We start from the raw sequence: 15,972 nt of genomic DNA on the forward strand, positions 1-15,972 counted from the left end.
ACGAGCATCTCTTGGAAAGACATTTTCGCAAATTCTATGATTCTCTTTGAGAGAGTCAGCATGTTTTATACCAAATCTAACTGTACAGTATTTACTGTCGACAGGACTTCAACCTGGGTAGGGAGACCCAACTGGATTTCTCATCCATCATCTTCATCACGGGGCCACGCCAACATATGTGCTGCAAAATGGCTGCCATTGGCTCAGGACTCAGGCTCAGGGTCAACCAGTTCAAGCTCAAAATTAAGTATTCGCCTACAAAAATGTCACCTATACTTAAGCAAATGTGTTGTCGTGGCCGAGTGGTTAAGGCGATGGACTTGAAATCCATTGGGGTCTTCCCGCGCAGGTTCAAATCCTGCCGACAACGAGCGCGTTGTAGTGCAAAATTTTCTGTAATTCTGTGCTTCTCTTTGAGAGAGTCACCGTGTTTTCTGTCAAATTTCCGAACTAAATTCACTGTCGACAGGACTTCAACCTGGGCCGGCTGACCCAGCTGGATTTCTCGTCTGTCATCTTTATCACGGGGCCACACCAACATTTTTGCTACAAAATAGCTGCCATTGTCTAAGGACTCGGGCTCGAGGTGAACCAGGTTTGACGCTCAAAATTAAGTATTCTCCTACAAAAACGAGACGTATGAGAACATAAATGTGTTGTTGTGGCCGAGTGGTTAAGGCGATGGATTCGAAATCCATTGGGTTATACCCGCGCAGGTTCGAATCCTGCCAATAACGTCTATCTTTTTGAGAAGAACCTCCAAAGGTACACATGAGATTGTAATTTGCATGTTTTTAACATAGCTACAGTCACCAAAATTCATCGTCACCTGAACTTTGAAACATGCGAAAAAGCCTCATTCAAGAGGCTCGTGAACTATGTCCACATTTGGACTTCCTGAATAGAGAAATCCACGCGTCGCCTGCAGCCTTTTGTCCGTGGTGAGCGTGAGGGAATGTGTGTCAATGTACACATCAAACTATCACAGACTGAAACTGAAATGTAAGTGGGAATAGTCTGGTGTCCTGTTTTTAGATTAAGGTGGAGTGGAAATGAAGGAATGACTGTCGAAATGTAATATGTGCATGGTGTGTGCGCTCAGAGGGTGAGAGAAATGCGCAAAAGCTCACTCGGGCAGCTTTGAGGGAACATTGCATGCAGTATGAATACAATGAAGGAAACCAGTAAAAATTGTCAACAAAGCAATGAAGGACAGCAGCTGCTGTGTAGAAAATAACATTCCACTCTAAATTACCCCACTCCCTGTGATAAACTCACATTTTTTTCCCCCCATTTCGACGTTTTAGGAACTGCTTGTGTTTTTGTAGTGGATCGACAGTTCCATCAGTACCTGAGGTGTGTGTAGAAGTCTCGTAGCTTCCTCTCATAGAACTGCATCGCCTGAACCACCAGACGCAAGATTTCCTGACCATCCCCAGAGCAACGCTGCTCTGGGTTGCCAGACAGGAAGCAGAAAAAGTTTATTTACACGGAGAGAAAAAAGTGCTCCGAAGGGAAAAAACAATGTATGAAAAATCCAAACCTTTCGGTTTCTCTCTCAGCTTGCGCACCATTTCCATGGCTTTCCCTTCACTAAAAGGGAAGCGGGTTTAAAAGGCAGTTCTTAGACCAGTTAATTGTTCCGATTAAACAGTCGTTTGAATGTGACTCACAGTGTGTCCAGAGCCTCTCCACTCCTCCATGGCTGACGCTGAACGTCCAGAATGTCTTGTTGCAGGTGCATCATCTCCTCCTCAAGTTCACTCACTTTGGGCTGTACACACCCCCAAAGAGGTGGATCGTGAAACGTGCAAAAAAAAATGTAATAAAATCTGGACATGTAAAGTTAAGACAAGCACTTGTTTATTGGACATAAGATTTTTGGGAAACATTTCCTTCATTCTTCTTTTTTTTTTGAAAATCTCATATAAAACGGATTTATAAGCTGCCAAGAACATTCTAAAGCAGGGGTGTCAAACCCATTTTCGTCGTGGGCCACATTTTAGTTACCATTTCCGTTGGAGGGCCATTATGATGGAAATCACACGTCAAGAATAAGAGTTTATTGAACTATTGTTTAAGTTACTGTAATAGGATGTTTGCCGACGAGAAAATGTTTACAGTATCTTTCTTATTTATTACATATGAGAATTTGAAATTTTGGTCCATATTTTAGCAAGCCTCGTGGAAGTTGCCATGTTTGATTTGCTTTCGCGGGGCACATAAAATGATGATTTAAAAAAAAAAAAATCTTATATGAATGATTATTACTTAACTTAATAAGTACTCAAGAATGTCCCTTGATGTCGGAACTGTGTTGGATAACGCTCTCCCGAATGGAAGATGGATCGTGATGTAAGCTTATAAAAAAGAGATCTCAACCTTAGAAGCCCAAGGATAAATTGCAGGATTTGGTTTTCCGTCATAAAGTCAAACTAAGGCTTGTAGTGGAAAATCTGTCGAAACAAAAGGCCAAAGATGGCAAAAGGCGAAAATCTGACCTCGTCCTTCTGCTTTGGGCGTATGTGACATGGGCGAGGGGGACGTTTGAACTCACTCGCTTCTCTCCCTGCTGCAGTACAATGTTTTCAGGTTTCAAATCTCGGTGGATGATCCGCTTCTTGTGGAGGTAGGTCAGAGCGGAGGCTAAGAGGAAGAAAAAGAAAAGCAGAATGGGACCAATTAGGCAAGATTCACCGCCGAATACCCCTTTCATCACAGGAATCTCCAGAGAATTAAGTTTCTATGAACTGGACTCATATTTTGATCAATCTAAGGTCTGTTTTGGGTTTAAGAAAAATTGGCTCCAGGGTTCAGAGTTTCCAAAACTCTGTTTGCCATGTTTTTTTTTTTTTTAACTTTCCTCATTTTAATGACATTCGTATGACAATATCTGCCCAAACCCATAAAAACAGGTGTGTCATGGTTCTGTTTGTGACCAACAGGTGGCACTGTAGGGCTCCACCTTGCAGCTGCACACCTGTTGGTTATTGTGTCATTAGTGTCTGTTTAAAAGGACTCCCAGCATGACCACTTGGTGTCGGGTCATTGTTTCTCTCTGCCATTGTTTCTGTTACTGTTAGTTTTTTGCTTCAGCCATGTTTTTTGTTTGTTACTTTGGATTCTTTTGGTTTTCATGACTTTGTATGGTTTGGATTTAGTTTCCTCAGTATTTTGTGAATGCAATTTGTCAAGGTCACCCTGCTCCTCCCTCTTGACTGTTTTTTGGGGTCTAATGTTTGCATTTGCATTGGTTACATGATTTTAAGTCGTATATATTGTAATTGGAATTAGTACAGTATTTTTTTCCCCCATATTTTACACCGTCTGCCTTGTTCTTTATGAAAACATATTGTAGTTTAATGTTGGTCATTATGATGGCACTTTGAGGCGGAGGTGAGCCATGATGTTTGCAATGCGAGCCAGAAGGCAGTTTGTTGTCAATCTCAGCAGAGGGCAAATGGCAGCACCCTGACATTAATGAAAACAGATCCGCTTAATTCTTCTTCTTCATTCCCCAAACACAATGTCAATCAGAATACTGTTCGGACACAAAGATTATATTGTGTAGAAATGTTTAGCCTTTAGTTCCCTTTTGAATGTTAATGTAGGGGAGTAAAATGTAACCAAATCATGCACCCTGCAAACTGATAACATGATAAGCTGTCCACTGGAGTAACCGCTGTCCCTGAAAGGGTTAATTAGCTGAACTCACATGAGCATAGCCTGCCTTTTGTGAGTGTTGGTATATCCCAAGTGGAAGAAACTTCCTGTCAGGATGTTTTGCGTGTGACGACTCGGGATGGAGGCGTGGCCAGTGGTAAGCTAAAACAACCATCCATCTGGCATCAAAAACAGTGTTTAGCGGGAAAAAAAATTCCACAAAACGTTTGCGTCAAAGAGTGAGTTTTTGTGGGTCCTGGATGATGACTGTTTAACCAGTCATAGGATGTACGCATACTTCAATATGTGTGTGCATGTTACAGTGTAATTGTGTGTGTGTGCCTCATGTCAAAAGTGTATACATTGGGAGAGCAGCGCCACTGAGTGCTCGTATGTTACGAAAGCAAGCGCCGTGGTCCGATGCTGACGCTTCTGCCTGTGTGTGAGCTGTCGCCATGGTGACTAAGCGCTGCGGTTTCGCGCCAGCGGTGACATCATGATACAGGCGAAATTACCCCGGTTTTTAAAGGACAGGAAGTCAATCATCCTGCCAGCTCACTCAGACGTGAAATTAATCAAATAATAGCTACTTTCACCAAAGTCACAATGCTGGCGGTGATACTCACAAATGTCGCACAACAGAATCAAAACGGAGCCCTCGCGCATTCCACAGCAGTTCTCCAAGAGGTTCAGATACTGCGGAGGGAAGAGACACAAAACAAGAGTAATGACCACGTCATATGAATCTGCCCTTGTGATTTAGAGCATGTCCTCATTTCGTCGCCATTAGAGAATTTTCCATCCATTAAGTGCATTGCGTTCATGCATGGGCTCAGATTGTAACACACAAACCCAACGATGGACTCAAAGTTGTTGTTTCTAGTTTTGTGTAGAGAGGGAACAAACTGGTAACTCAGCAAAGGATTTATATTGACGTTTCGAACAAAAAACGGCAATCACTCAATGGTGGAAACCTGACAAAAAGGATAAGACTGACCCGACATCTGCCTACAACTTGCTTTCACTGGCTTTGTGGTTCGTGACAGTTGGTATTTTGTTTTGTCTGGTGTTAATATTCTGCATAACTGACTGATTTCATCTTAAAAAAAAAACAAAAAAAAAAACATGCACACTATTCGCTGCTCCCGACAAACTCAAAAACTCAAATGACTCTTTGATGGGGGAAAAAAAGTGGCACAGGTGAAGAAATGATGCTGCGTATCTCTTCATTCTTAGAATATCACTAAAAGGTGCCTTTGAGCTTTTCTAAATCGAAAATAACAGCAAGCTGACACATATATGTGAGCTTCCAGACTGGGTGGATATTTTTGACGTTATGTTATCATTTATTTAGCGCATGGTGACCCTTCACTTAGCAACATGAGTCAGTGAGCAAGCCGACTGTGTCGTTTAACATTTTTTTTTAAGGTTTTCATATAAATGATATTTCACGATGACAGAGTAGACATGGTGAGCTTGACAGCATCCATTTGACACTTTACGGTGACCTCAGTTTCATTATTCTACAACATTTTCGCAATCACTGTCTAATGAGGATGCCAAAGGTACTTTTGAAGCGAGATTGACCCATTTTTTGCATATAACAGCAGTCGTATTTCTTTTTACCTTTCTCAGATCCCCTCCTTGGCAGTATTCCATGGCCAGCAGCGGCAGGTCGTTGGTAGCCACAAGTTTTTGCATCCCTTCGGGAACCTCCCTCGCTGCCACCACGTTGACATGATCCAACCTGGTCATAAAGTTTTTAATCTTTTAAATGATTTGCTAAAAAGACAAGAACAAGTTTTGTACAGTACTATAAAATCAGTGCATCCCAACGTGGTGTCCGGAAGCTCCAATTTAGTGATTCACCTCTATTTACCACAACAAACAATCACAAGAAACATTTCATATGGGGCATGTTTTGCCCCAGACTTCTTTATTATGATATTAGAGACACGCAATAGATCAGAGGTCCCCAACCCCCAGGCCGCGAACCGGTACCGGTCCGTGGGCCATTTAGTGCCAGGCCCCACAGAAAGAATAAATAACTTGCATTCCTTCCATTTTATTCATTTCGGAATCTGAAAGATGTCTTATTTTGAAAAATTACTGGATCCTCTGTTACATCCGTCTACAATATGTCATTCTAGACGCGGGTGAAGGCGCGCTTGTCAGTCACGTGATAGGTTACCGCTAAAATGAAGCCCAGGAGCTAGCAAAATGAGTATAAAGCAAAGCTCTTTTGGAAAGTTTCTTTGGGCAGGGGGAAAGGCCCAGCCAGGAGACTGTGGAGAAGCCTACGACTTTCAAGAAAAAGAACGCTACATTGAATAGACAGTGTCAGGAGTCCTACTTAAATCCGGATTGATCACAACGGGAGATTCCCACGCACCAAGCCCAATCTGCATAATATGTGGCGATGGGAGAGTCGTATTTTTTGTATTTGCGGTCTATCTTATTTTGAAGGCACGTTTCAATGTTACCATAGCAACCAGAGAATGTTCCGGCCAGATAGGACGTTCCCGGTGTCGTGGTTTGTGTTTATTATTATGTTTCGAAAATACCACAGTTTTCATGCCGGTCATATCATATTATTTTGTTGTATTTATCCGGCCTTTAAAGGCCGGTCCCTGAAAATACTATCTGACATTAAACCGGTCCGTGAGGCAAAAAAGGTTGGGGACCCCTGCAATAGATCCCTTGTGAGTAATCACTTGGCAACAATGGTGAGGAAAACGCCCTTTTAGCGGGAAGAAACCTTGAGCAGCAGCAGTTTCGGGTGGGGCTGCCCTCTGTCTCAAACAATACCGAACCCAAAAACTCGTATGACTGATGAGTGAGGTGTCGCTACAAAGAGATCACTGACTCACAGTGAAGAAAAAAAGAATCATAGCTGCCCCAAGCATCGTTTATTGCATAGTAGGGGTTGTACAAACTAGTCGATTAATTGACTTTGCGATTTTAACCCTTTCAGGGACAGCGATTACTACAGTGGACAGTTTATCATGTTATCAGATTACAGAGCGCATGAAGGGTTACGAACGTGGTGCCGATTAGTCGCTAATCCTGTGTTTTTGACTTGAGGAACAGTCAGAGCTGCTTGCATTTTGAAGGCCAGACTTTATTGACGACTGGATGTTGTCGCCAATCATGCCCGGGCGTTGGCGAGCGGCCCAGAAGGGTTGCTGCCTGCGGTTTGTGAATAAAAGCTTGCATTGTGGAATATGCCTGGCTGGCTGTTTGAGCTCCTCGATACACAATATAGCACACACTCTCAAAGTGGAAGGCGTGCGAGGAATCACACCGCTGGACACGAAGAGGTCCGTGATTGTTTGAACACTGCAAATTTCCGCTGTGCAGAAACTGCTGCTGTAGTTTCAAGGAGGTTTCCACTGAATTCCTGTCACAAAGACGCAATCAGTTTTTACTGACTAATCAATCAACAGCAGGAGGTCCATCCCTTTAAATACAATGCTGCTGTAGTTGCCACCTCAATGGATGGTATGTAATGGATAAACTATTTTGGCATCTTTAACAACACCACTCGGCCTGGCGCTCTTTTAACAAAGCAGAAGTAGAAAAGTCGAGATAACAAACTTCAGTTGATATGCTCCAGCCATAAAGTGTGGAACATTTAATCACAGCGGCATTAGCGGGGAGACGCTGCAATAATAAGACGCAGGCAGACATGTTCATTTGTCAAATGACTGAACCCTTTTCACAAACTTGAGTGTTGAAAAGATAAAGACCGTATGCTTTCGCGAGAAAAACCATATGACCTCCTGTGGAAAATACATTCGACTTAACTCATTCAGTACCAGCCAATTCTAGACCAAGTCTGAAAAGACGTTTAAAAACGTCTTTGGGAGTGAATGAATTAAAAACACATTGAAGTGGAGGAAGACGCTCTAAAGGAGCAGGCTCGTACAATCCTTCTGAACAAAGTGTATGTCCGAACTCGAGAATATCTCATCCCAAAACACCATTAAGGTCATGTTTTTACACAATACGTGCATGTAGGCATTTGTAGCGTGATTATATAATAGCTTGCCCTGACAATCTTTGTCACAACGTGGGTGTACGAGTCCAGAGCTTTGTGGTTGTCTGAGAACAACACACTTGTTGAAATGTTTTCATGGCCGCGTTTGAACTTAGTGACACACAACTACACACACATATACTGTATACACACACACACACATTCATGTATGATGTCTTCAGTCTTGTAAAAGAAAAAAAAAAAAGACACACCCACAACACAGACGCGGGGGGACATGATGACACCAAAGTGGGGCACAATGAGTAGGTGGCACTTTATTGTGTCAGAAATAACCACTTCAAGTCCACAAATAACCACTCACCTCAAACCCAAACCTCTTATTGTTAAATGCCCCGTGCCATTCCGACTATTTTAGGCTAGCGGTTTTAAGTTGAGAAAACAGAAATGGGGGTGGAACTCGCAAATGTCAAACACATGTCATGGAATGTGTTGCGGTGAGTCACAACAACAAACTCAAGTGTTTTATTTGCTTTCTTGTTTTTTTTTTTCTTCTCAAACACAGCTGAAGGCAAAAAACCAGAGGCATTGGTTGATCAAAAGAAAGAGGAAAACCCCTGATTTCCTCACCAGAATTAAGACAAGTTTGTACAGCTAAACTAGACATGCTAAAACGAACATCTTTTTCAAATAGGGAAGAGAAAATAACACAAAATGCTAACACGTGGATAAAATTGTTGGTACTCTTCCAATGAAAGAAGAAAAAAAACCCGAAAATTCTGTAAGAACGTCCTTTGGACCGACAAGACAACAACAGGCACTTTATGGCAAGTCACATCAGCTCTGTCTGTGTTGGATGCTGTATGGTCAAGTGAGCAGTTCTTCAAAAAAGAAGCTTGAAACTGTGTAATCACGATCCCTCCCATTTTAAGTTTACTGTCAAAACTAAACATAAAACAAAGAGGATTACACATTGGGGTTTTAAAAAAAAACTGTTCTCTAGATTCATGCTGACAACTAATAAATGGGCTAGCGAATTGCATCAACGGTACAGCAACACAATATAACAGTCACAGGCATATGTACTTTATCCTCTGCAAAAAAAGCATTTGATTCTTTACATTCTATCCAATTGTTAGTTTTTATGAAGCACAACTGAGTGCGAATTAAAAAAAAAAGAAACACATTACAAAGATAGTTGTGATGTTTTTTTGTTTTTTTTTTTTTTTGCTGAGTAACTGACCTCTTCATGATCTGGATCTCCAGACACCATCTCTCTTTGTTTCGCTCACTCAGCTCTTGGCGGCACTGTTTGATTGCAATCTGTTCTTCTGTATCCTGCCAACACATTGGAAATATGAAACCACCATCAAAGGGAAACTGCACAAGACGATTGCAAAAAATAAAAAATCAAAGGCTAACCGATCAAATTGATTTGAATAATGTATTAGTAATAATAGAAGACGAAAGTAGGGATGATGACGATGTGATTTATTATTTATATGCGGTAAAATATCCGATGAATGTGATGGCCTGCAGAGAACCAATGACATAGCATATAGCATAACATCAGTTAAGTAAGTGATGAGCAACACAGAGTACAGATCTCATTCCCTGTTTCTCACGGCGTCATCATGGTCAAGGCTGCCCGTAACGTGAACTGCCTCCTCATAACGCGCAGCATTGTCATCCATACGGGAAGAAGGAAGTTTAATCATCACCGGTGCGCTCTTCAGGTACTCAATGTTCTGCTTCTTCCATTACTGGAAACCAGTGGTGCTCAAATTTTACACTAAGTACCACCTCAAAAAATATATATATCTCTGCTCTCCAAGTACCACCACCATGAGCAACATTAAAATAGATTAGCAAAGTAGGTTGTTCATTAAAAACAAGACAGAGGTTTTATTCGTAAAAACTGTCAAAGCTTGGAGTACCTTAAGATATCTGACGATATTTTGAAATGATGTGTAATTGAAAGTAGTCATTTCAAAACATTATTTTTGGGTAGACATTTCCAATGCAACAAGTGGCACCGCAGTCCCAAATTTCTTTCCTATTTTGGAGCGGGTTATTCCTCGGTCTGTTTTTCAAATATTTATGGTACAAATCGTACAAACTGTTCAAAGTTAGAAACACTCTTATCATGGAATGTGATCAACAAACAGTATACACTCCTGCTAGTGACTAACGCAAACGAAGTTATACAGAATGGAAGAGGAAGGTCCGTTAAGAGCGTGTGCTCATACTTCCATACACGACTTCCCAAAATGCTGTCATCCTATGAATAGGAGTGATGTCACTATACTGTTTTTGATCACATTGAATTGAAATAAGAAAGCTTCTTGGGTGCAAAGTCTATTAATTAAAAACAAAGAACTTTCCTTAACAGCTAAATACAAATAAAAACTTTTCTTGTTTTTTTAATGACTTTGCTTATAAAAAAAAGGTCAAGGTTTCCTCGTAAGCAGGAAACTTGGAGCGACAGGACAATGCCAGGAAAGTAACGCCTGAATGCAGATGACGCTTTTGACGCCATATACACTAACTGACTACCCACTACACACCTTGACTTGCCTTGTGTACAAATTATGCTCTAAAAATAAACTTGGCTCTCCAATTATAGCATAAAAATATGCTGAAAGTGTTTCACGTATTTTTGCTGACTACAACATCAAGCACATCTGTATAATGTAACAACGACAGCCCACAAAAGGGCTCCAACCAAAATCGGCTCTTGTAAAGATTGTATTGTGGAGTTTTTGGACACAGTACTTATTCACGTAGCAATAGTTTCTTATTGTGGCTGTAGTGTGGAGTGGCTGCGATTGGCTGGCAACCAGTTCAGGGTGTACCCCATATACTGCCCAAAGACAGCTAGGGATAGGCTCCAGCAACCCCCCCGACGCAACCCTTGTGAGGATAAACGGATTAGAGAATGGATGGATGAATAGTTTTGTGGGAAAGACTGGAACTGCATTGTTTCATACTGAGAGCTGTTCCTAATATTGACAGTGTCAATAAGTCAAACGAGATGACATTTGAGGAATAATTGCGACGTTCAGGCGAGATGCACCAAACCCACTTTTTTCAGCAAGAGTACAAGTTGTTTCATTTGAGTAAGCGCCGATACCAAGTATCAATATTTGATAATGCCGTTTTGTCTCGCAATGGTGATGAAAAATGTGCTTCATTTCAATTTAGCTGTTGTTAAAAAACATAAGTTTTTTTTCTTTACATGCTATAAATTTCCCTCAAAAATAACGCTTGAACTTTATTTTTATTATTCCCTAATGTACGACCTCACCCATCTGTCCGTTTAAAAAAATAAAAACATGTGGCTTTTGAGCACAAAAGCCCACCCTGGTTCCTCAATTTATCTTGCTTTCTTTGAAAAGCTCCTAATGTTTTGGTAGCGCCGGTGTATCTTAAAGTACCAAAGACGTGTGACTGGAGATGATGGAGATGCTGTAGCAATGCAAACCTTATTTTGCCATCTGGTGACATTCCCAAAGCCCCCCGTGCCCAAACGCTCCTTCAGTTCCCAGGGCCCACAGCTCTGTGGCTGATGAAGGGGGACACGGTTCATGGCCTTTACCAGGGCTCCTGCAATCGGCCACACCTACACACACACACACACACACACAAAAAAAAACAAGCATTTGTATTAAGGCTGCTGAAAAATGCATACTTTTCGAATTAATCGTTTGAGATTGCTTTGGCAACAATAACAAGAGAACATCCACAATTCCGAAGAAATCTCATTGCACACATTTTCCCATGTGTTTGGGACATTATGTTATCGTCCAATAAAACCAACGTTAAACTTTTTGGCTAAAACTCCAAAAGAAATGTGTGACGCAAAACAACATTGCTCAACACCCTAAGAACACCATATCAACAGTGAAGCATGTTTGTGGCAGCATCATTCTTTGGAAGTGTTTAACTACATACCGTTCAGTCAATACACGCCCCCCCCCCACACACACATACAAATGCTAATCATATCTAATTTGCAATGACAACAACTCTGCAAACCAGCTCCTCACAGTGGCTACACATTAAACCAGACATCATAATACACTAGTAATTAATAATTTACGTATCAGTAAATATCAATATGTAGTTTTTTTTTAATCCACAACATACAATACATATAAATGAGCCACTTCAGGAGAAGCATTATGCCAGAGAAAGTATTAATTTAATGTTTGTTTATCATCAGCGCTTTAGTTTACAGCGGTGCCCATATGTTCGTAGACCTGTCGATATTACATTGTCCTTTTATTTAACTAATTCTGTGAACCAAACGATTACAGCCACGCCGATAAATATATTGTTACACGGACAATGGTATTCAAATGTCAGTATAAGTAACTTTTGAAAAGTGTTTTATACAGATCTTGATGTTATTATTTTGTAGGAGTGTGATGAATTGGCCGGGGAGTGTGTAGCTGTACAGTGAATAAGTTACAGCTACAGAAATGACACAAAGTGCACATGAATGCACTTTGTATGCACCTTCTATTTGTTTATGCACTGATAAAGAGAATGTATCAACATGTAATTTGCGCAGAAAAGGGACGCGCCTGTGTTATAACTGTGTTACAATAGAATTTATCACTAAACTTCCCCTATCGAGCACACGAGTCAAAGTTATGGACGATGGCACACGACGCCTACCTGTTATCTGATAGTTGTGCGTCCCGACTCAGTGAATGTCCACAATTTTTGTTAGATAACTAAAAAAATCTCCACTAAAAGTTTAACTTCCTGATTCGGCGATTTCCTGTAAACCTGCAGGCTCCGCCCACACGGGGGCAGTCACGTGAACTGCTCTCTGAACGAATGTCATCGCTGAATGATGACGCGTTTCAAATACACTTTTTTTCAATCATGCCAAAAAGGAGAAATAGTACAGTAGTACATATTATCTATAGACCCGAAGGCAGCATATGGTGCACATGTGGTTAGTACATCTGCCTTGAGGTCTTGTTTTGAAGGACTTCTCTTTTGCCATTAGACAGTTGAGCAAATTTGCCACCTGGCAAAACGTATTTCTCTATCAGACTGTAGTTCAGTCAGTCCAGTGCCACCCATCTAGCTATAGTATCTAGCTATCTATCAAAGCCAGCAAGCTACAACAAATTAGCATGTTGCATGCTGTTTTCGAAGTTGCTAAATCTCAGTCTGAAGCAAAAAAAAACAAAACAAAATGCTGCCATCATCGTAAATATCAATGAAAATACTGTACTGTGGATGCTAGTCTGATCAGGTCTTGAGGCTTATTTAGAAAAGTAGACTTGAAATATGTCGACTCGAAATTATCTCCCGAATTGTCTTTTATAAGAGTCTTGATCCCAAATGATGTCATGTGGACAATGACTACATAATTACATAAATCAGGGTTAAGTCACAGTCCTCGGTCAAGTTTCACATTTTCAGGCATTAATTAGTCATTATAAATCATATGACCATTTTTTTTAATGATCCCTCATGCAATATTGTTAACTGAGGTCCCATCTCACAATTGAATCATAGATCTACGACAGTGAAAGATCACCATTTGATCCAACATGAACAACAGTGGTGGTTCTTTGGCCTCACATTGCTCATTGTGGTTCGGTTTGTAGTTCTTTGATTCTTGTCATGATCTGTGTTTTTGTTGATTTTATTTTTATTGGATTCAGTTTGGTTTCATGTTTTACCTGTATCCATTTTGTTATGAGTGTCTTGCTCATTAGGTTTTTGTTTCAGTGTATGGGAATGTGTGCTCCTTTTTCAAACATTAACAATAAAGATAATAAAAAAGATCAATAAGTGAGCATAATTTCAGGTCATGAATGTATTACTGTAGACTATATGATTACTGCTGTCAATCTGTGAGTTGTCCTAGCAGATGAGAAATTAATGAAACCACAAATATGAAGACATAACCACCACACCCTGTATTGCAACATGATGACTTGGGCTACAGAGAACGTTGAACAGCACTGCAATATTTCACGTTCAACAAATTAAGTCCAAAGATAAGGATACTATCTGCCTGAACATTACATCTTTCATAAATTCCATCTGGCATCGTAGAAGAAATGTGATCCTTGTTGCTCATCCTGAACAGGGAGTGCTAATGTAACACAGATGGGAGTAAACCTTCTGCGCCCATCACAGTTAGTTTATATGGACATTTTAAAGAGTGAATCCACAGTAAACAAAAAACATTTATTAACACAGCAGCATTTTATTCCAAAATATGTTGGCCATTCCAGAGGCTGATTTCCTCAGGAAGGAGGGATTTGCATAAAAAAAAAGAAGATTGTGGTAGTGACAAATGGCTCCTGGTGCCAAGTGGTTCATAAGACAGACTGGCATCGAGTCAAGAACAACAATCTTAGGAAAGCCCTAGAGGTCACAGACAGATGGAAAATGAATCATAACATAGTTAAACATTTTAGAATAAGAAAGCTAGGTCATGATCCTCCTCAAATCATGAACAGAGAACACTTAAGACATATGGAACAGTGCATTTTATGTACCGGTACGCTATCCTGCATTAGGTACACCTGCAGAATGAAACTTTCCAACAGTCCTTTCAACCCATCGCCATCAAACTGGCCCATAGTTTCACCCGCCGAATCACCAAGCTAATCCATAGAACCTTTGATGATGCATAGTCGCCATGTAAACCCCCCAGATAGAATTTCCCTTTGTTTGCGCCTTCTGTAGGAGTTTGTGTTTTCATCATTGTTGGTAATATTAGGCTTGGTTGCTTGTTTTATCAAGAACAGGTCGTGTTTGGAGAAACTTGTCATGAATAGCTTAATTTTACTATGTGTTGGAGCAATGTGATACCAACAAAGCTTCTGAAATTAGCATTGAATTGCTGTCTGCGACAGAAAATTTTTTTTCCCAGTCGGCAATTTTCCCAAACCTGCACCAATGTCACTTGGCGGAAGAAGGGAATGGCAGTCTTACAAAACTGCAAAGTCTAAGCTGCCAAATGCCGATGGCTTCACAGCTCTCCAGATGATACCAGATGAAATCAAAACTGCTATTATTTTTATTCTATGTTGTCAACAGTATGATGTGTACCACATTATCCTGCACAGCTGTAAAACTATGATTTTCCCCGTGAGGTTCATCCATCCATCCATTGTCTATTGGGCATATTCTAATTCGGGTTGAATGTGATCTGAAGCCCAACTGACTTCGGGCCAGTCATTGGCGAAATTTTAATACAGGACCCCCATTCATGGGCAATTTATATAAACTTACAAAAGAAATCAAGTGGGCTTTTTTTCACATGTATTTACAGAATGTTTCAGATATATAATTTTTAATAATGAAATATTTTATCATTCAAAATAAAAAAAAATTGAGAAACAAATAGAAGTTGAACATGTTTGCTACACCTGTATGATATTCAATGTATTTTTCCCCCTAATATTCCATTAAATAAGTTTGGCAGGTGAGGATGACGAGGTACAGAAATGAAATATAGAGTATGGTATACTACATTTTAAACTTTATGGTGTAAATTAACCAATTGAGAAACAAGTAGAAGTTGAACATGTTTGTTACACCTGTATGATATACAATGTATTTTTCCCCCTAATTTTCCATTAAATAAGTTTGACAGTTGAGGATGACGAGGTACAGAAATGAAATCTAGAGTATGGCATACTACATTTTAAACTTTATGGTGTAAATTAACCACACTTGTTAAGCACACACAAAAAGTAATGTGTTAATACCACCGTGAAAACGATAAAAATGAGAAGTTGCTAATATTTTGCCATCCTTGTACAAATAGTAACAATACTTCCTTTGGTGAATCAAAATTCAAACGAGCATCAGAATAAATCAACATTTTTTTCCCAGAAAGTGAATTTTTCCTTACTACAGCGGACAGCTTATTATGTCATCAGGTTACAGGTTATCATTATTGGTGCATGAAAAGGTAAAGGAAGCCAAAGAAATGAGCGAACATCCATTTCATTGCGTCATCATCTCATGCTGAAATACTGTATGTGTTGACTGACTGTCTTCAAATGAAAGGGAAATGATGTTGAAACAACTTACTCATGATACTTTATGATACATACTGATACAATACTATAGAAATACAGCTTTAGTGGTACAGCGCTTGGTTAATTACATTTAAATATCTGGAGATTTAATAAAGTACGTTTTTTTGCACGGCTTGCACATTCATATGTCATTTGTGACGTCAATATCAAGAAATATAAAACAAAACCAAAAAAAAAATAGGGGGCTATAGATATGTATGTGAGGGTGTGAACTCCACCCTC

The 15,972-nt window shown here is 40.1% G+C and overlaps 1 protein-coding gene and 2 non-coding genes across 3 annotated transcripts in view; 2 read left to right on the forward strand and 1 right to left on the reverse strand.

Annotated features, from left to right (window-relative positions):
• The window catches only part of ikbkb (inhibitor of nuclear factor kappa B kinase subunit beta), a 26,023-nt gene extending 13,554 nt beyond the window's left edge, over positions 1 to 12,469 (reverse strand). Inside the window, exons 1-9 of the mRNA XM_019886575.1 lie at positions 12,344 to 12,469; positions 11,145 to 11,282; positions 8,904 to 8,998; positions 5,290 to 5,410; positions 4,290 to 4,359; positions 2,426 to 2,646; positions 1,674 to 1,774; positions 1,544 to 1,593; positions 1,352 to 1,451 (exon numbers count right to left, since the gene is read on the reverse strand). Coding sequence (XP_019742134.1) covers positions 1,352 to 1,451; positions 1,544 to 1,593; positions 1,674 to 1,774; positions 2,426 to 2,646; positions 4,290 to 4,359; positions 5,290 to 5,410; positions 8,904 to 8,998; positions 11,145 to 11,249 — 863 coding nt within the window. The 5' untranslated portion in view covers positions 11,250 to 11,282; positions 12,344 to 12,469. The remainder of the gene's footprint in view (positions 1 to 1,351; positions 1,452 to 1,543; positions 1,594 to 1,673; positions 1,775 to 2,425; positions 2,647 to 4,289; positions 4,360 to 5,289; positions 5,411 to 8,903; positions 8,999 to 11,144; positions 11,283 to 12,343) is intronic.
• trnas-uga (transfer RNA serine (anticodon UGA)) lies at positions 289 to 370 on the forward strand. Its single transcript has one exon. It is a non-coding gene; the product is annotated as a tRNA-Ser (tRNA).
• On the forward strand, positions 656 to 737 carry trnas-cga (transfer RNA serine (anticodon CGA)). The gene has a single exon. It is a non-coding gene; the product is annotated as a tRNA-Ser (tRNA).
• Positions 12,470 to 15,972: the final 3,503 nt, after the last annotated feature.

Source organism: Hippocampus comes, unplaced genomic scaffold (assembly GCF_001891065.2).
Source record: "Hippocampus comes isolate QL1 unplaced genomic scaffold, H_comes_QL1_v1.1 scaffold155, whole genome shotgun sequence".
Lineage (NCBI taxonomy): Eukaryota > Metazoa > Chordata > Actinopteri > Syngnathiformes > Syngnathidae > Hippocampus > Hippocampus comes.